This window comes from Phocoena phocoena, chromosome X, assembly GCF_963924675.1.
Source record: "Phocoena phocoena chromosome X, mPhoPho1.1, whole genome shotgun sequence".
Taxonomy (NCBI): Eukaryota; Metazoa; Chordata; class Mammalia; order Artiodactyla; family Phocoenidae; genus Phocoena; species Phocoena phocoena.
In genome coordinates this window covers 2,043,845-2,064,412 of record NC_089240.1, presented here as the reverse complement: position 1 = coordinate 2,064,412, position 20,568 = coordinate 2,043,845, and the positions used below count along the sequence as shown (strand labels likewise).

At 45.1% G+C, this 20,568-nt stretch overlaps 1 protein-coding gene across 1 annotated transcript in view; it reads left to right on the top strand.

Moving 5' to 3' along the window:
* Window positions 1-15,927, top strand: part of PRKX (protein kinase cAMP-dependent X-linked catalytic subunit) — a 77,596-nt gene extending 61,669 nt beyond the window's left edge. Inside the window, exons 5-8 of the mRNA XM_065901234.1 lie at window positions 3,373-3,468; window positions 8,405-8,462; window positions 12,080-12,157; window positions 15,802-15,927. Of these exons, the coding sequence (XP_065757306.1) occupies window positions 3,373-3,468; window positions 8,405-8,462; window positions 12,080-12,157; window positions 15,802-15,927 (358 nt within the window). The remainder of the gene's footprint in view (window positions 1-3,372; window positions 3,469-8,404; window positions 8,463-12,079; window positions 12,158-15,801) is intronic.
* The last annotated feature ends 4,641 nt before the right edge of the window (window positions 15,928-20,568 follow it).

Here is a 20,568-nt window from a genome sequence, read left to right as displayed (position 1 = left end):
ATGGAACTAGTCTGCATTTGGAGCTGCATCCATGTAGAACATTAGCTGCGGGGCAGTGGTTCTCAAAACATTTCAGCCGCAGGACCCTAAAAGTTTTCAGTGACCGTCTGTCCTAAAAGTGACTCCCTTCCTAAAAGTTATGAAAATGCCCCTGAATGTTAGTATCGACCCCAAAGAGCTCTCACGTATACAGGTTATATCTGTCAACGTTTACCACATTTGAAAATTAAACTGAGATTATATATGTAAGTTTATAAGTTTATACGTAAAGGCATAAGGTGATAAACTAATGGTTAACATAAATCAAATTTTTAATGAAAAAATAACTATTTCCTAGCATTAAAAATAGTTAGAGAAAACAGTGACATTGTTTCACATGTTCATTAGTCTTTTATGTCCAGCTTCATTGTGGGCTGCTGCGTTCTCCCCTTCTCTCACACTCTGTCTGGTGTGATTCGTTGTTTTGGTTGAGGTATATGACGAAAATGCAGCCATATTCAGATTTATAGTCAGAAAAAGGGTGTCACAAATCTCCTGAAAAGGCCTCGAGGAACCCGAGGGTTCCCTGGGACCCCGCTTTGAGAATCGCAGCTGCCATGCCAAAGATAGGGTGCCCCGGGACTCTCGGCTCAAGCTATGGTCTGCCCGGGTGTTTCCTGGCCCAGTACTTTGTTCTTGCCCCTTTTTCTGAGGAGCTCAGATATTTGTTTTATAGGAATGTATGAGGCCGAGGACCTTGGAGGGAGAAGTCAAAATAGGGCGATACTATAGCAGCCCATCTCTTACTTCTCTCTCCAAAAACTCTTCTTTTCCTTGAAGCCATTTCCAAAGTACCTGCCTTGCAAGGTACTTTCCCTGTTAAAATGGGCCGATAGTTTGGGACCATCATTTTGTTTTTGTTTTTTGGCCACATCCTGTGGTGTGCGGAACTTCCCGGACCAGAGATCAAACCCCCCGTGCCCCCTGCAGTGAAAGCACGGAGTCTTTTTTTTTTTTTTTTTTAGATAAATTAGTGTATTTGTTTGTTTATTTGTGGCTGCGTTGGGTCTTTGTTGCTGTGCGTGGGCTTTCTCTAGTTGCGGCTAGCGGGGGCTACCCTTGGTTGCGGTGTGCGGGCTTCTCTTGTTGGGAGCACGGGCTCTAGGCACACGGGCTCAGTACTTGTGACTCGCGGGCTCTAGAGCGCAGGCTCAGTAGTTGTGGCGCACGGGCTTAGTGGCTCCGCGGCATGAGGGATCTTCCCGGACCAGGGCTCGAACCCGTGTCCCCTGCATTGGCAGGTGGATTCTTAACCACTGCACCACCAGGGAAGTCCAAAGCATGGAGTCTTAAGCACTGGACTACTGGGGATGTCCCAGGACCATCATTTTGTAACGGGTCTCTGGGGGTCTGATGAGGAACGCAAGGTCACAACAGCGACAGCGCCTGTTTCTGGACAATCCATTTTCTTTACTGGAGGATTTAGGTAGGTCGAAGGTATCTAAAAAGAATCCAGATAGATGATGGAGAAAATGGCAAAATTGGCATGAATTTTTCAGGCAAAAGAAGTCTCGAGCCTGCCTTCACGGGGATGGGCAGCTTGTCCTTATGACTACATCTCACCATGGACAACGCAAGGTGTACATAACGCCCACTTCTGTATGACAAGCACCCGTTTATTAAGAATTGGAAGGATTCTGTTGGATTAAAGGCAGAGATTTGAGGGCACTTTCTTCGGCCGCTTTCCACACGCCGAGTTCTCCGACACGCCCTCTCCGTGCTTTTTCCTTCAGGCAAGATGTGTTAGTGCTCTCCCTTATTATTGTTTTTTCCGCTCACTAACCTACTGGTAACATGCCTTTCCCATGATAGTGTCGTGTAATGCCAGCTCCCCCGGAGTACTGCGTTCCACATTCTCCACGCACGTGGGTAGGTATGTATGACACATTTTCTCCATGAGGACCTCGTCGCAGACCCTTCACTTCATCACATCTGCAAAAACTCTGTTTCCATATAAGGTCCCACTTAGGTAGTCAGGGTGAGGACACGGGTGTAACTTTGGAGGCCACCATTCCACCCGTGGTACACTGTTTCTCTTTAAAAAAACATGAGGAGTTGATTTGGAATCAACACGAGAATTATTTTTGATCATTGAGATTTGCCATCAATCAGACCATCATTTGAAAACTCCCCTTCATATTTCCATTTTGCTTATTCTACTGAATTAGAAGACCTCCTTCTAAAGAAAATAAATAGAAGTTTTGCTTTCGAGTAGAAGGTCTTTGCCTTGAATACTCTGAGGAAGTATTAAAGTATACCTTGTGCCCAGGGACGTGTGGATATCTGGTGCGCATTTAGTGGTTTACTTCTAGAGTTGCTTGGCCTTCACGGTTGTAAGTATATTTCTTCTTTAGCTTATGTCACATTGTTTTGTTTTTCTATTTCCAGATGTTAGAAAGGTTAGGTCTGTTCGTTTCTCTAACTAGACTATAGTCTTTAATTGTGGTAACACTGCCACAGAGGATACATAAGTGTATGGCATGGCTGTGTGCCAGTACAACTTTATTGACAAAAAGAGGCTGTGGGCCATCCTTGGCCAACCCCTAGTGTAGATCTTTGTGCCTAAAATCGCAAAACTGGAAACCAGCCTTGCTGTCACTCGCCTCCCAAAGTAGGATGGAGGTGAATTCATCGACTGTGGAGATTTACATACTGGCTTCTGTAAAGTTATGACGTACTCGAGCCAAAAAAATATGATACAGTGTAACCTATCCTCTTACATTTGGCCTGTGTACACTTATTGAGCACCTACTGTGTGCTACACACTCCCGTATGCAGGAGGGATACAAAGAGGTCCACTCATGGTCTAGTTGGGGAGACTTTTTTTTTTTTTTTTTTTTGCGGTACGCGGGCCTCTCACTGCTGTGGCCTCTCCTGTTGTGGAGCACAGGCTCCGGACGCGCAGGCTCAGCGGCCATGGCTCACGGGCCCAGCCGCTCAGCGGCATGTGGGATCTTCCCGGACCGGGGCACGAACCCATGTCCCCTGCATCAGCAGGCGGACTCTCAACCACTGCGCCACCGGGGAAGCCCGGGGAGACATTTTTAATGGCACCCTAGTGACCTCATAGTTGGTCAGATGGCCTCATGGTCATTGCCTTTTCTTTGCTGGCCCATCCTCTGTGCTTGGGCTGCGGTGCTTCACGCTTGGCCTCTTGGAACCATGTCTTTGAAGCTGGTGTCGAGCCATCCATGGACTCCAGGATGCGGGGAAAGAGCTGCGGTGAAATAAATTCTGTTCTGCTCGGGTCAGGCAGAAACAGTCATCCTTACCAAGCAGGGGTGTTTTCCACACTTGCTCGGCACTAAAAATAGATGTTGATGTTTCTAACAGGTTTCCTCCGTTTTTTGATGACAACGCATTTGGCATTTACCAAAAAATTCTTGCAGGCAAGATCGATTTCCCCAGGCATTTGGACTTCAGTGTCAAGTAAGTAAACCGTTCCCTCCTCATCGGGTGTGTTTATTTTTAAAGCATCTGAGAGACCCCAGTTATGGCATCTGCCGAGCAGGGTACCATCCTGTGTTATTCTCTGTGCTGGGCTGAAGCTGTTTTGACCGGTCATTTTTTCCACCAAAAGGGAAGAGGTTTTCATGACTCTGCTGGGATGAGACTTCACCTTTTAACGACTCTCAGCCCTATTTTATACCGTTTAAAATAAATGACACTTACAATTAGCGAATAAAGGCGTTTGTTATCATATTTAATAAGAGAGCCGTTTTGTTATTTGACAAGAAGGGAGAAGTGTCCTTCCTCCCTTAGTTAGTGTTGTGGTTGGCACAAGTGTTGATGGCTTTAGCAGAGTTTATCTTTTCTCTCCTGCTTAAATTATTTTCATTCTTAAAGTCCTTTCTCCTGCTAGAATTTTGAGTTACGCCCTCGTTGTTTCAAGAACTTTTGCATTGCTTCGGTGTTAAACTTTGGGTGTGCATTTTTGTGTCAGTGGGAGGAAAAGCTAAATTTTTTAAAAGATAAGAATGCTTTAGGTTTTCCAACGACCTTGCTCTGTGTGTCAGCTTTTAGCCATTTGCACCGTTGTGAGTCCTAATTTCTAGCTGTTTTACTGTATTTCCCAGATACATTGATAGGTGCTCCAAACCTCTTCTGATCCCCAAATGGGGTTTAATTGTGTTTAGTTGAGAACTAAACTTTTCTCTCTTTTTTTGCTACATATTTTTAAAGTAACCTGTTAAGTTCAGGGAAAACTTATTTCGTGACAGTGATCGGCTGTGATCCTGGGGCCGCTGGCTGCATCTAGTTTCGTTTCACCTTAAACAGCGATGCTCAGTATGGACCAAGGATGGTGTTCTTCTTGGTTCGTGTGGGCTGGAGCTTGTGTCGTGTTTGACCCACCAGCTGGGTTTTAAAAGATTTTAGCAAGAAAAGGAGGCTCCAGTTAGACATAAATTATCCGGAAGGGAGACTTCTGTGTCCTGAATGGTCCGACAGTAAGGTGACAAGGAGAATACATACAGCACTCAAAAGTCTATTGCTCTAGAAAGAAATGAAGAAATATGGTCTAGGATTTCTCTCCCAGGCTCCAGATCCCATCAGTGTTGAGTGACATTGTTTCGAACAGATGGCAAAACACTTTAAAAATTGAGTTATAGGGGAGGGGTGGGGAGGGACGAGGAAGGATCGGGGGAGGGTATTAAGAGAAGACAAAATAAAGAGAAAAAAATAAAGTTGAGTTATAAATGTATCAACGATTGACCAATGGTGTGATCAGATTAGCGCCTACTCACACCCATGGGCACTGCTAGTTGATGGCCCCTGTAGACTCCCTGGACTTGTCCCGGGTACACCTGGGGCTTGTAAACACCCGCTGCATGTTGGCGGGACCTGCCCGCGGTGGGTGTGACTTCGCTGTTGCCATGGGTGCACGTGCTCCAAGCAAGATAAATATGAACTACCTCCTGTGTCCTCATAGGCTGCTTCTTTCTTTTGTAAACTTCTGACAGTCTCAGGCAACACAGATCATCAGACTGGATCCCCTTCCTCTTTCAAGGAAGGACTTAAATTCTTCCAGGAGATGTTTCCCCAGGAGAAGGGAAGATCCATAAATCTCAGGTCATTTATTTGCTTCTGTTAATATATGTATTTGTAATGGTTAAAATAGTAAATTTTATTTCTATTTTACCACACTTTTTTTATCCATTTTGTTTTATTGAAGCATACTTGACCCACAGTGTTGTGTTAGTTTCAGGTGTACAGCAAAGTGATTTGGTTATACGTACACCCATGTATGTATATACATATAAATTCTTTTTCAGATTCTTGTCCATCATAGGTTACTACAAGATACTGAATATAATTCCCAATGCTATATAGTAGGTCCTTGTTTATTTTATATACGGTAGTGTGTACCTGCTAATCCCAAACTCCTAATTTATCTCCCCTCCACCCCCTTTCCCAATAAGTCTGTTTTCTATGTCTGTGAGTCTGTTTCTGTTTCATAGATAAGTTCACTTGTATCTTTTTTTTTTTTTTTCTGGCCATGAGCGCAGCATGTAGGATCTTAGTTCCCCGACCAGGGATTGAACCCATGCCCCCTGCATTGGAAGTGTGGAGCCCTCACCACTGGAAGGGAAGCCCCTGTATCATTTTTTAGATGCCACATACAAGTGACATCATATATTTGTCTTTCTCTTCTGACTGACGTCACTTAGTATGATCCCCTCCAGGTCCATCCACGTTACTGCAAATGGCACAATTTCATTCTTTTTTACACTCACGTCCGTATGTAGAGTACGTTTCCAACGTTTCGTGAACAAGAAGATGTTACAGAAAGAGAACAGACCTAAGCATAATCTCCGTCCGGTCTCCTGCCAACTCCCCGTCTTTTTCTCCTAGTTTACTTTCAAGAGAGAAGCAGCAGAGGCTGTTCTGGAATCCTTGGTTAGGGTGAGGGTTAGGGTGAGGGGGAGGGCTCACGTGCGCAGCTCCAGGCGCTTCCTCTCACGTCCCCAGTGAGGGGGCTCAGCAAGGGCAGAAACCTGGGACCCTTTGCTGCTCTTGATGACGGCAGATCATAGTTGAGTAAAGCTTTACTTCTTCACGTTTTTGCCTAGATCTTCATGAGCTGGCTGAGAAGCAGAGCCCGAAGGAGTGATTTCCTACCCAAATGACTGTCACCAGGTGGCCCTGAGGGTAGAATTTTGACTGAAGTTTTTCAGGTCCTTTGTGGGTTCCTGCAGCCTCAGCGTTGGACCGTGTCAGCGTGTTGGCCTGGGCAAATGTCTCTTTAGATGAAGCTTCAGGTTTCCTTGCAGGAATATGTATAATGGAAAAGGAAGTAAAAGCTTGGGGGCTTGGTGCCGACTTGGTAGAACTCATATTTATTTACAAGTGTTTCTCTGTGTCTGAAAGTGGTCGAGGAGAAGCCAGCTGGCACCCGGGGAGTCAGTAGGATTCAGAATTTCAGCCTCGGTGAATCAAGGGCCTGCCAGTAGACTCACAGCCATTCCAGGATGGAGGTGCCCACCTGCCACGTCTTGGATGCTTGCAGAGTTCCTATGTGGCTTTGACATATCGGGTGGCCCCTTTTCCTTTGCACCTTTTGCCTTCAGGAATGAGCTGTTTTGCAAAGATCTAAATTTATATATTAAATAAATCTTTGATTTTCTTGTAATCCTGGGACTGGCAGCTTTAAGGATATGCACTCATAGGGCTGAGGGTGCTGTAAATAATAGGGAAAAAGAAGAAAAAACACATGGATTTGGGGATGTTTTGGGAGTGTGGTGTTTGGCGACCTTGTTTTTTTTAGTTTGTTTCTTTGGTGTGTCAAAATAATGAAGGGGAGACTCACTAAGTGTGGGAAAGGTAGCTTCATTTCTCAGTGCTCTTGTATCCCTCTGCCTTGCACAAGAGTAAATTTCCTCTGTTCTCGATGGACACATCAAAATCCTAGCCTTAAGGCTAAATCCTAGCCTTAGGTGAGCCAGTGTTCTTGGGTTTTCTCTTTGAGATGGATTTGGGAGAACGTCTAGAAGGACTCCAGTTCTACTTAAGGATACCCAGTGTTGGGAAACTCTGTGTTACAGTTATACCTTAACAGAGTTTGATCAGTGGGAACCTGGGAGATTTCACAGTGCAGATGTGAGGAGCCCTGGGTCCCTGGTCCCTCATTTATCACCTGACGCATCTGAGCCTCCTTAGCTGGTCACACAGCGCCCAGGGCGTAGCTGGAGCCTGGTTTTGTGATGATAACCCTGGGGCATCGCTGGATTCAGGAAAGCTGAGATGCTTAAAGCTGAGTCGGGGGTGTTTGCTTGTCCTGGAAAACATCCTTATATGCTTGAAGTCCCTGGATATTATTATACACAGCATAGTCAGCGTATTAGATACTTAAACACACACATTATACTTTTTATTTCCTTAACTGTTACTCTGAGAGCTAGCCCATCTTCTGGAAGTCTTGAAAACCATCTCCAGTTTCCCATCATAGTTGACCGTCCTGCTGTATTCTGATACTGCCTACAATTTATTTACTTATTTTTAAACAAGATTATTTATTATCTAATTTATTTTTGGCTGTGTCGGGTCTTAGTTGGGTCACGCGGGATCTTTTGTTGAAGTGCACGGGCTCTTCGTTGCAGCGTGCAGGCTTCTCTCTAGTTGTGGCGTGCGGATTTCCTCTTCTCTAGTTGTGGCGTGCAGGCTCCAGGGCGCGTGGGCTCTGTAGTTGTAGCACGCGGGTTCCAAAGGGCGTAGGCTCTCTAGTTGAGGCGTGTGAGATCAGTAGTTGCGGCACGCAGGCTTAGTTGCTCCACGGCACGTGGGATCTTAGTTCCCTGACCAGGGATCAAACCCGTGTCCCCTGCACTGGAAGGTGGATTCTTTACCACTGGACCACACAGGGAAGTCCCCCGTCTGCTATCTAGAGGGAGGATCTCAGTGAACCAGCACACACGAAAGGGATCCAATAAGTTTACGTGCTTACGGGAAGGCAAGGAGGGCCAGACAAGAATCTCACAGAAAAACAGACCCACAGGGCAAAGCGAGACCATCGATTTTGGTAAAAGCGCATGTCGCGTAGTCGGCGGGGATGGCCTGACTCGTATGTCTGAAATGAAGCCTCACCATCCCCAGGGCAGGCACATTTTCTCTTGCTCCGGGGCTATTCTTCTCTACGATGATTTAATCAACCTCTTCCCCTTAGCTAGGTCCCTCTCGCAGCTCTGCGCCGCAGAAATCATTTAGGAACAGATAATGGTTAGAAGGAAGCGTCAGAAAGCGTTCAGCCAGTGTGAACCACTGCGCCCGTGTCCACGTTGTACGGTGTGGATTTTACTACTGTCGACCTGCTGTGTTTGCATGGGTCCGTATCAACATGTCTGCGTTTCTGTCTCCATCTCCCCAACAGAGACCTCATTAAGAAATTGCTTGTTGTCGACAGAACAAGGAGATTGGGCAACATGAAGGTGAGTGTTTCCATCCGTATATGTTAAGTGGTATTCGTTATAAGTGCCTGTCATATTCAGTCATTGGTCAGAGTCCAAATCTGGGTTTCTGGGGCCTGCAGAATCAAACTGGGTCTACACCCCATCTCCTTGTCTCTCCAAAGGAGCCAGTGACTCAACAGTGATCTGTAGGTTACGAGTCATAACTTTATTTACTTTCATATTTTTAAACAACGTTGTTGAGGTATAATTCACATGCCATCCAGTTTACCCGTTTTAAAGTGGACAGTCCGATGGCTTGTAATGTATTTGCAGAACTGTGCCATCACCACAGTTTTTTGTTTTTGTTTTTTTTTTAAGAAGATGTTGGGGGTAGGAGTTTATTAATTAATTTATTTTTGCTGTGCTGGGTCTTTCTGCGCGAGGGCTTTCTCTAGTTGTGGCAAGCGGGGGCCTCTCACTATCGCGGCCTCTCCTATTGTGGAGCACAGGCTCCGGACGCGCAGGCTCAGCGGCCATGGCTCACGGGCCCAGCCGCTCCGCGGCCTGTGGGATCTTCCCGGACCGGGGCACGAACCCGTGTCCCCTGCATCGGCAGGCGGACTCTCAACCACTGCGCCACCAGGGAAGCCCCATCACCACAGTTTTAAAGCACACGCTCATCCCTTCCAGAAGAAGCCCATATCCTGTATCCTGTAGCTATCACCTCTCTAGCCTTCTATCCCTCCTGGTGGCAGGCAACCACTGGGCGACTTTCTGTCTCTATAGATTGTCCTATTCTGAGCTCTCATGAAAATAGAATCATACAAAACATGACCTTCTGTGTCTGCTTCTCTCACTGAGCATCGTGTGTTCAGGGTCCGTCCACGTGGTAGCCTGTCAGAGCTTCGCTCCTTGTCCTGGCTGAGTCCTGGTCTACTGTGTGGATGGACCCCGTGCTGTGTATCCATCCATCCGCCCACGGACACTTGGGCTGTTGCCACTTTTTGGCTGTTATGAGTAGTGCTGCTGTAAACACGCATGTGCTGGTTGGTGTGTGAATTCATCGGCATTTTAGAAGCTGTACACCATGTGTGCTTTTGTCAAATTTTTCATCTGGAGGGGAATAACGTGGAAGGAGCTGACTTGTATGAACTGTGATATTGTATATGCCTGTCTTGGTTCTGTTTGGGCACTGCTGAATTTGAGACAAGCCAGGGACGTCTTCTTAGCTGTTTCTAGCTCTGGATGTCTGTGGATAAACTTAGACGTGGACCAGTGCATTGACCCTGTCAGTTGCAGTCTTGAGGGACAAAGTAGACCCATGTGTGAGACTTGAACCCCGCAGATCTCTTGGGGCCCTCTGTTTATGTGGGTGTGTTCATTTCCTGGGGCGGCTGTAACAAAGGACCACAAACCGTGAGCTTAAAACCGCAGGAATCCATCCTCCCCCATCCTGGAGACCAGACGTCTGAGGTCCAGGTGTCCCAGAGCCGTGCTCCCTACAGAGGCTCCAGGGGAGGGTCCTTCCCGCCTCTTCCAGCTTCTGGGGGCTCCAGGCGTCCCTGGGCTTGTGGCCGCCTCCCACCTGTGTCTGCCTCTGTCTTCCCGGGGCTTCTCTGTGTCTGTGTCTCTCCTCTTCTGTGTCTTGTAAGGACACTCATTGCATTTAGGGTCCACCCCAATGACTTCATCTTGACTTGTTTACATCTACAGGAACCTTGTTTCCAAATAAAGTTACATTCACGGGTGCTGAGGAGTAGGGCCTCACATGTCCTTTCATGGGGAGCACAGTTCAATACATAACTAGTTAAATTGGTTGGCTAGTTAAGGCTACTTATGGAGATTGGCTCATGTGTTGAGGTCCTTAAGGGAGGGGAGTAAACGCTAAGTGGTTATATATCGCTGGTGAAAGGAACAGATCTGTGAAAACGGATGGCTGTTCATCCAGTAACGGGATGTGTTTCTCCTCCTGGCGCTCCTTCATTTGCAGTGTTTCTCTTTTTATTTCCCAAACAGACCATTGTGTTTATCTCCTTCATCCTCTGTGGACACTGCTCTGTCCTCCACACTTGGAAAGTTTCTAGCACTTACTTTCTCTTTCACTTCTTTGTCTATTTGTTGTATCTGTCTACCTGTCATCTATGTCTGTCTATATGTCTGTCATATTCCGTCATCTATCTACCTATATATCCGTCGTCTATCAATCATCTATCTAGATATCTCATCCATCTATCTCTCCATTATCTATCAATTTATCTATCATCTATCTGCCTATGTATCTATCACCTGTCATCTGTTATCTTCCATCATCTATCATCTGTCTGTTATCTATTGAACACCTATCTACCTAACGTTCATCTATCATCTATAAATGTATCTATCTAAATAGCTCATCATCTGTCCTCTACCGTCATCTACATCTATCTCTCTGTCATCTATCTAGATATCATAAAACCTGAGTATCCATACTGAGTTTGAACTTTTAGGGAGTAAACCTTCAGTCCCATTTACCTTCTCTCAGCATCCCTCAAGGTAACATTTATCAGATGTCATTGTTTGACTTACATGTGGATGGAAAGAAATAGGAAAAGGAAAAGAGTTTTCAAAATAATAGGACTGGAAAAAAGTGGAAAACATTGACATCCCCATCTCCTTCCTTTTGGAGATATGGTTACAGAGAATTTTCTTTTTTGAGGATAAATCACTTAAAACTTTAAAAAATATGAACTGATACACGTTTTAAAAAGTTAACTTCAGATGCACTGGCTCCTGTGTCACGGACTTCTCATGTTTCTGTCTTATAACTTCACGCGTTTAATTGATTAAAAAGTTGCTACAAGTGTCGTAAAAAAGGAGAAGAAAGGTGCCGCTGAAGGCTGAGAACTTGGAAGGGATTTTCAGAGGTCCTGGTACTGGAGGTGGCTCCCGTCCAGCATTGACAACGCAGCTGAGGATGAACTAGACAGACCTTACTACACATTGGTTTTTGTGTTTTGTTTTTAATATTTTTTGGAGTAGAGTTGATTTACAGTGTCCTGTTAGTTTCAGTTGTACGGCAAAGTGAGTACGTATGTGTGTATCCACTCTTTTTTAGATTCTGTTCCCATATAGGTTATGACGGAGTGTAGAGAAGCGTTCCCTGTGCTGTACACATTGTTGATTGAGAGGCAACGTTGGGTAGTTGTTAAAGTCTCTGAAGTTTGACATGCTCAGTTTGAGTTACAGACTTACTCGCTGGGCAATACAGAGCAAATGACATCATTTAATGAATCTCAGTTTATACATTTCTAAAGTGAGCGTAATTTCGCCTGAGGAAATTGTCAAGATGAAAACAGGTGTCAAACTCAGACCTGACCGCGTGTCAGTCTAATTTTATGTCAAGAGGCTGAATCATAATTATACTTCGGTCTTTGGTCCAGAGCGGTGTACACGTGAGCCCCGTGACCGGATTTCTTTCTACGACAAAGGAAAGCCCATGAAACTCAAATGCCTTCGTCTGTAGTTTTCCCTAATAGCTCACACTCTGGGCACAGTGATTGCAGGCATAGCAAACTCTTGTTTTTCTCTGTAGGGCATTACGTAGAGGTTCTTTTGGAATATTTTCTTTCCTGTCCTGCCAACCTTCCGTTCACTGATGATGCATGTTTCTTTTGCAGAATGGAGCAGAGGATGTGAAACGGCATCGGTGGTTCCGGACCATGGACTGGGAGACTGTCCCAGAAAGGAAACTGAAGGTACAACATACTTAAATGGGCAGTTCGTCCCTGGGCAGCCTAGAGCTCTCCTGAGCTCTCATTCACTTAGCATGGACACATAATGAATTGATTCGATACAAGCAACCATCCCAAATCATTAATAAGCCAAGTTCCCTATTCAGGGGAGAGCTCAGCTAAAGAGTCACCTAATGGGGGGTTCAGACCCCAGTTTTGCAGTTGACGTTTTGGAGAACTGGCTCCATCCGTCCCTGGCTCTGAGACTATGATGAATCTCATCTGTTCCCTTTCTAAGGGGGAATAACACAGGTAGGACGTATGTCTCATACTTATGGACGGATGTGGCACAGTGATGGTGGTAGCTTAGGTGGAAAGTATTCTGAGGCCCTTCTTTCTTTGAACTTAATATGTGACTGACGGGTATCCTCAACAGCAATGTTTTCAACGTTGCACTTGGGCGCCAGTGGAGAGACTTAAAAAATGCTAATGCCTCGCCCCCAGCCCAGACTCTAGGGGTGGAACCGATATTCATTTTGTTCAAGGTTTTAACTTTTATGTATTTTATTCTATTACACTGACTTACAAAATTGCCTAAGTAATATATTCGCATTGTTCAAAAACCAAATCAATATTAATAGGTATACATGGCCAGGCTGTCCCCTCCCAGCTGGCTATAGGTAACCACTTTTATTAGATTCTTCTGTGTATCCTTCAAAAGTTTCTTTAGGTTAATGTAAACTCAGGTGGATACACATATTCTTATTTTCTCCCTTTTTTAAAAAAAGTATTTTTATTTATTTATTTGGCTGTGTCGGGTCTTTAGTTGTGGCACGCAGGCTCTCTAGTTGTGGTGCGAGGGCTCCAGAGCACTCGGGCTCAGTAGTTGTGGCACACGGGCTCTCTAGTTGTGGCACGCAGGCTCTAGAGCACACTGGCTTAGTTGCCCCGTGGCACGTGGGATCTTAGTTCCCTGACCAGGGCTCGAACCCATGTCCCCTGCATTGGAAGGCGGATTCTTAGCCACTGGACCACCAGGGAAGTCCTTCTCCCTTTTTTAGAAACACAAAACCTACAGTTATACGTGCACTATTCTAATTTTGCTTTTTTCATTTAACGATACGACCTCGAGATCTTCCCATATGCCTGGATAGCTTTTTCATTCTTTTTAAACCACATGGAACTCCTTTACGTGTCTCTACCATCGTTTACTTAACCAGACCTCAACTGACAGACACTTAATGCCGATTCCAGTCTCCTAAAAGGAATAATTTCATACGTTTCTTTTGTGTTGAAGATGAATTTCCAGAAGTGAGATCCTTGGGTCAGAGGGCAAATGCGTTTGAAATCTAGGTACTTTTGCAGCATACGTCTCTGTAGAAATGACATCCTTTTGTGCTCCCAGGGAACTTGTTCTGAAAAAATGCCTCTTTCCCCCCAGCTCAAGAGTGATGAGTTATACAACTTTTGCAGTTTTGCCTAACTGATGGTTAAAAAGAGGTATCTCTGTGTGACTTTATTTTTATAGCTTTTTAAAAGTTCATCAAGTGATTCCAAATATGCCACCCAGATAGAGATACTCCCCTGGAGCCATTGACTGGGCTGGAAGGTTTCTGAAAGTCAGAATCATGCACCTTCTGTCCACGTGGTGCCTGGTTTATAGAAATAGCTCATTTATTGAATGCAGTGAGAAAGAATGAAGGAAAAGTCACCATTAAACTTACTCTGTGACTTTTAAAATCTTTATAAATCCTTAACCTCTATTATGGAGCCAACCTAAGATCTATTCATGCGTGGGTTGGCCCATTTGGGGATGGGAGTTGTCTGCTGTGCGTATAAAGCGTGAACCTCACTAATTAGGCTTTCTGGCACGGAACTTCTGAGTCAGGTGAGGAACGTGGCACCTTCACCTGAAGTTCCTTGATGTTTCTGAGATGCTGACCGCTCCATAGTCTTTGCACTTTGATACACTCACCGAAATATACAAGTGACAAGAGGGTTTTCTTTCTTTCTTTTTTTTTTTTTACATGAATAATTTTTAATTTACTTGACTGATTTCTGTGTCCACATAGCAGTTAAAATGTCCCCCCCTGGGATCCACGTATGAGCCCATGCTCTGTCAGGATTCTCCAGCTGCATCTGCTTTGCTGTGGTCTGTTAGGAAGCACGGAGCTTTGGGACAGGGACAAATCTAGGTCCTCGTCCTGGACTTGACTTGAGGATTCTAGCATCGTGAGCCTCAAGTGTCTTGTGAAACATCCAGGTTAGGACCCATCCTGCAGAGGAAGGGAGAGAGGGGTGGTGCTCACCACGTGTGTTAAAGGCTCTGGACAAAGCATAACAGTTTCATAGGATTAGGGAAAACTAGTTGGTGTCTGTGTGTGTTACAGAATCTTGGAGTTGGATGTATGCAGGAATCAGCAAAGTACAACCTGTGGGCCAAATCTGGCCCCTTGCTTGTTTTTTATAAATAAAGTTTTATTGGCACATAGCCACATCCATTTGTTTACAGATTGTCAATGGCTGCTTTCCCACTGCAATGGCAGCACTGAGTAGTCGCAACAGAAGTTGTATGGCCTGAAAAACAAGATGTTTTACTAACTGGCCCTTTATGGGAAAAGTTTGCTGACCCTCTTCTCAATCCCAATGCCTTCATTTTTATCAATGCAGGATTGTGGTTTGGCCTCTGAGATAATAAAACCCAAGTCTGGAGCTCTTTCCATCTTTCTGGAATTTTCCAAAGTGTGGCCACAGGACCAGCTACATCAGAATGTCCCCGACCTGGGAATCTGAATTTAACAAGCAGTCCAGGTGGTCCTCAGTTCTAGAATTTAAGAAGCAAGTGCTGGGTACCTTCCTTCTTCCCTAAATTCTTCAAACTGTGTAAGCATTCATCAATCTGATAGTTGACACCTCACTTGCAATATCTTTAATTCCAAGTTTTTCCTGTTCATAAACAAAGAAAAGCAGCTCTGTTGTTTTCCAGTTCTTATTACATTTTCACATAAAGCTGTAGACATAGAGGGATGTATGGGTAGACCTCGGAGATACTGTAAGCTTGGTTCCAGAGTACCACAATAAAGCGAGTCACGCTAATTTTTTGGTTTCGCAGCACGTATAAAAGTTATGTATAGGGAATTCCCTGGTGGTCCAGTGGTTAGGACTGTGTGCTTTCACTACCAAGGGTGAGGGTTCGATCCCTGGTCCGGGAGCTAAGATTCCCGCAAACCAAGGCGTGGCCAAAAATTAAAAAGAAGAAAAATTAAGTTATGTACAATATATACTATCGTGTAATCTATTAACCATACAGTCACACTATGTCTAAAAAAAGTGTCCGTACCTTAATTCCAAAGTACAAAAGAAAACAAAACAAACACAATTTCAGTAGTAACATCAAAGATCACTGGTCACAGATCAACATAACAAATATAATCGTAGTGGAAAAGTTTGAACTGTGAGAATTGTCAAAATGTGACACAGACCCGAAGTGAGCCAGTGTGGTTGGAAAAAGGATCCCAATAGACTTGCTCAGGGTAGGGTTGCTGCAAAGCTTCCATTTGTAAAAAAACACGGTCTGTGCAAAGTGCAATAATGTGCGCTGAGCGTAATAACATCCTGGCACGCGCTGTTCCTCTGTAACACGGTGTTGGGTCTTGTTGATCCCCCAGCCTCCCATCGTGCCCAAAGTGTGCAGCGAGGGTGACACCTCCAACTTCGAAGCTTATCCCGAGAACGACTGGAACATGGCCCCTCCGGTGTCACAGAAAGATCTGGAAGTCTTCAAGAATTTCTGAGCATGGGCTCCCCACCTGGAAGGTATATCTTTTTTTTTTTTTTGAATATCAAGGCATCTCATTTCATTCATTAATTTTATCAGTTGAATTCTGTTTCTTTCTTTCTTTCTTTCTAACATATACATGTATCTATTCTTTTTCAAATTCTTTTCCCATTTAGGTTGTTACATAATACTGTACCCAGTTCCCTGTGCTCTACAGAAGGTCCTCGCTGGTTGAACTTATTTACAAAACAGAAACAGACTCATAGACTCAGAGAACGAACTTATGGTTACGGGGGGGGAGGGTCAGGGAGAGGGGGGAGGGATACATTGGGAGTTCGGGATTGATACGAACACTGCTGTATTTAAAATGGGTAACCGACAAGGAGTATGTTTATTTTTAGTAGTTAAAAATCAGCCAGGGGGCTTCCCTGGTGGCGCAGTGGTTGAGAGTCCGCCTGCCGATGCAGGGGACGCGGGTTCGTGCCCCGGTCCGGGAAGATCCCACATGCCGCAGAGCGGCTGGGCCCGTGAGCCATGGTCACTGACCCTGCGCGTCCGGAGTCTGTGTGCCGCAACGGGAGAGGCCACAGCAGTGAGAGGCCCACGTACCGCAAAAAAAAAAAAAAAAAAATCAGCAAGGTTGACAGAACCTCATGTGCAGGAGGTCTTGCACAGACCGAGTGGGGCTTCTCTCCCCACTTCGGGCACGAGCGATGGAGCAGAATCAGCCCTAGTCCTTTCCAGGGCAGCAGAAGAAACAGCCGGTGTGTGTGGGCCGCTCGGCCAGAGCACCAGCCTCACCACCAGGATCTCACTCCCCGGACCGACCTGCCGGGGCAGGGTCTGTACCAGTACATACGGCTCCTAGGAGACCGGTGCGCCTACACATTTGAGAAGCATAGCTCTTGTGGCTGCTTCCTGGAATCCCCGAGGTCCAGACCACAGTACTTCCCAAGTATTTTCAGAAGGGCTCTTGGGTCTCTTTTTGTTAGAAAAGAATCAGCTGAGAACACCTCATAGGAAATTTGCTAAAGTTAATTTGAGATTGAAAAGAAATGACTTTCTCTTATTTCCACGAACCTTTGAAGGTCTATGCCTCTCTGACTTTGAAGGTCTAGTTTATTTAGTTAAGTTATTGAGTTAGTTTAATTGCCTTTTATTTTTCTCCCTGGTATCTAGGGGTTGGTCTTTATTTTCTTAATTTTTAATTGAAGTATAGTTGATTTGCAATATTGTGTTAGTTTCAGGTGTAGCAAAGTGATTCCGTTGTATATATGTATATTTTTTTTCAGATTGTTTTCCATTGTAGGTCTTTGCAACATACCGAGTAGAGTTTCCTGTGCTGTACAGTAGGTCCTTGTTGTTTATCTATTTTATACCTAGTAATGTGAATCTGTTCATCCCGAACTCCTAATAATTCCCTCCCCGTCTTTCCCCTTCGGTAACCATAAGTTTGTTTTCTGTGTCTGTGAGTCTGTTTCCGTTTTGTAAATAAGTTCATTTGTATCATTTTTTCCCCCAGATTTATAGTGGAAATATTTTTAATGTACTTTGGCCAATGGCAGGGGCAGTATTTGATGACATTCTTGGTGACCCTCTGGAAGTCAGGAGACCATTTCGTGATCTCATTGCTTCCTGTTCATGCAACCAGCTTGCATTTTGCTCTTCTAAAAGCCAGACACATTCGTATTTGAATGTCTCTCAGTCATTTTACCGGCTGGTATTTTCCGCTGAGCGATTAGATGTGATGATGCTATGCGAAAAGATATTCTTTCATGAAGCGAAATCTCATCCCACAGGTGAGACCCGAGTTCAGCTTCGTTACAGGATTCCGGAGCTCTGTTCTGGAGCTGTGTGACTGACTCGTGCATCTGTGTGTGGACTCCTGCTTTTCAGCAGGTGGAGATGGATATTAAGACAGCTGGCAGGGGACCTCTCAGCTCTCTGTGCCTTGTAGTCCTCTTCATCATAAAATGTTTTTTCTGGTTGTATAATCCTACAGCAAAGCACATTGAAACTAGGATCTGTTTTTGTTTTGTTTTGTTTTGTTTTGCGGTACGCGGGCCTCTCACTGGTGTGGCCTCTCCCACTGCGGAGCGCAGGCTCAGCGGCCATGGCTCACGGGCCCAACCGCTCCGCGGCACATGGGATCTTCCCGGACCGGGGCACGAACCCGCGTCTCCTGCATCGGCAGGCGGACTCTCAACCGCTGCGCCACCAGGGAAGCCCTAGGATCTGTTTTTGCTTGAGTGATGAATCTCCCTTCTCATCGTGGGTGAGGAGAGGCTAGTTCTGTGCATGTCAACACCATAGAACATTAAAAACCCACCTTTCAGATATTGTTCCATGTCTCTTATTGGGCATCTTCTCTCCTTAGAATTCAGGCTTGTGGGTCTTTGCAGTAAGAATTCCAAAGGAAAGTTGGGTTTCTTTCGTGCTATTATCGTTGTTGTTGCTCTTAGGATGTCAAACGTTACCCAGGTGTTTAAAAACTAACAAAATCCTTTGTCTAATTTCATGCCAGAAACAGGGTGATTTGAGCCTGCCTGGGACAGATGGCTGCCCCCAGGCAGACCTGAAGAAGCATCTTCTTAATGGGATAAGGACTTTTCCACATTTATATACACCCGGATGTATATAAAGAGATTGCAGAGCCATTGACATTTGTGGACCTAGAATTATTTAAGCAACTGGAAATCGACCGCATAGTAGGACATTTTGAAAAATGGTTTGGTTGTAGATTTTATCTTCTTTTTAGGCTTGTGTTCCTACTGGGATATCCTGGGGGTTTTTTTCTCATAGACTTTATAAGTTTGACCTGAACTTGTTCAGATACAACCACAAATTGCGTGTGTGTGCCTGTGCGTGTGTCTGTGTGTGTATAAAAAGGACGGTGTGCCTGGAGCAGGGGAATTGTACAGTGAAGTAAATGTTCCTACTTTCCAGAGCCTGTGGTGTTTTCTGTTGCAGATTTTTTTTTCAAGAATCTATTCTCTTGGGGACAAATTTTAAAAGTATGATATGTGCATTTTTTATCATCTTATATGCATTGTATGGTTATATGTGAAGAAAGTATCATACGATGGTCTGTATCCAATATCTTCCATGCTTTGTGTCTGGTAGCCTTGGGTCATGAATCCAGGACGACAGGGAAGGAGATGTGGGTTTGGACTTTAGTGCAAGGCTAGCCATTGACCATGAATGTTATTCAAGGAATTTTCTCTATTGCATTAAAAAATCTCATACTCTGTAGGGGGATGGCTATCTATTAATATTCCAGGTTAAATCCGTGGACCAAACTGCATCTCCCAGAGCAAACGCGTAGCTTTCTGTATTGGCTCAATGAACTTATGCAAATGTTTTCTTTTCCCTTTGGTTTTAGGAAAAGTAAGAAACAAAACGGGTACGATGGAAGTGTTTGAACTTCCCTCGTTTCTGCTTAGTTTTACTTCTTGTCAATGTTCAGTCCATCTGGTGTCATAGACCTGGTTGGCTTGTGCAGAATAACCGTTGGGTGAGATTCGTTTCTCTTTGGACGTGATGGTGAGGGTCCCCTGAGGAGTGCTCTGCTGTGCCTTCCCCTTAGCACTGATCATGAAAGCCAAGTGTTGAGTGGGTCGCCATGTGTGTGTTGCTGTTTAAATATGGGTCTTCCCAGAAGCAGTGCCTGGGCGGAGGTCCTTGGTGTCTGTCTGGTCCCTCATGCATTTCCTCCTCTACTCTCGGCTTCTGCTTTCTGATTCCAAACGTTGCTCTGAAAATCTAAAGGCGCCGCCCATATTCTGTTGGCTGTGAGTCAGCTGAAAACACAGCATTGCTCAAACCTGTTATGTATCCGATCGTAGGGCCCAACCACGGCCTTCTGCGTGGAGGTCTGTGCATTTAAGAAGTAGGTTCTAGAGCCTTCAGTGGCGGCAGGGATGCACCCGATAGATCTCCGAGATCTCCTCTCCTGCATCCTCCCTTTTCCTGCCAAGAAAGGTCCAGCTCCTTGGGCAGCCGGCATGGGGCAGAGTATGCCCCACAGGTGTGTTGGTGTCAAGTGTTCGGTGCCCCCTGAGCCCTCAGCCCCCTCCCAGGCCTCTGCAGCTCATGTGTTCTTGGGGCAGGTTCTTTGCCATCAACACTGTTTTTCCTGGGCTGGGCCAGGAAGGCTTTTCTTCCTATAGCCCTTGCCTACCTCTATGTCTTCTGCAGGCACATCTGGGGATGTGGAGAGCTGCCATTTGCAAAAAATCATACATTTTTTTTTTTACCGTAGCAAAAAATGTCAAAGGAGATGCAGTCACCTCTCACATTTGGCCAGTTTCCACTCACGAATCCAAAGACGAGGGCTGTGTGTATTTGAAGGAGACATGAAGGCAACTTACACCTATAAGAGCTTTAAATTGAAGACACTAAATCACCCCCTTCTCATAAATGACCTCGTCTTCAAAAACCAACTCCATAGGTGAGAGTGAGTCCAAAATTTAGTGAAAGAAACCCGCTCCAATGAGTAGCTCAATACAAATTTATTTTCCAAGGGTGCGCTTGGATAAATGTTCCCACAGAACTGTATTTTCAGTCTGTACCTTTCAGGCACCGTGCTCTTTGGGTGAAGCCATGGGCCAACAGGGGCTAAAATTTTACCATGTAATCTCTGCACTGTTTCATCGTT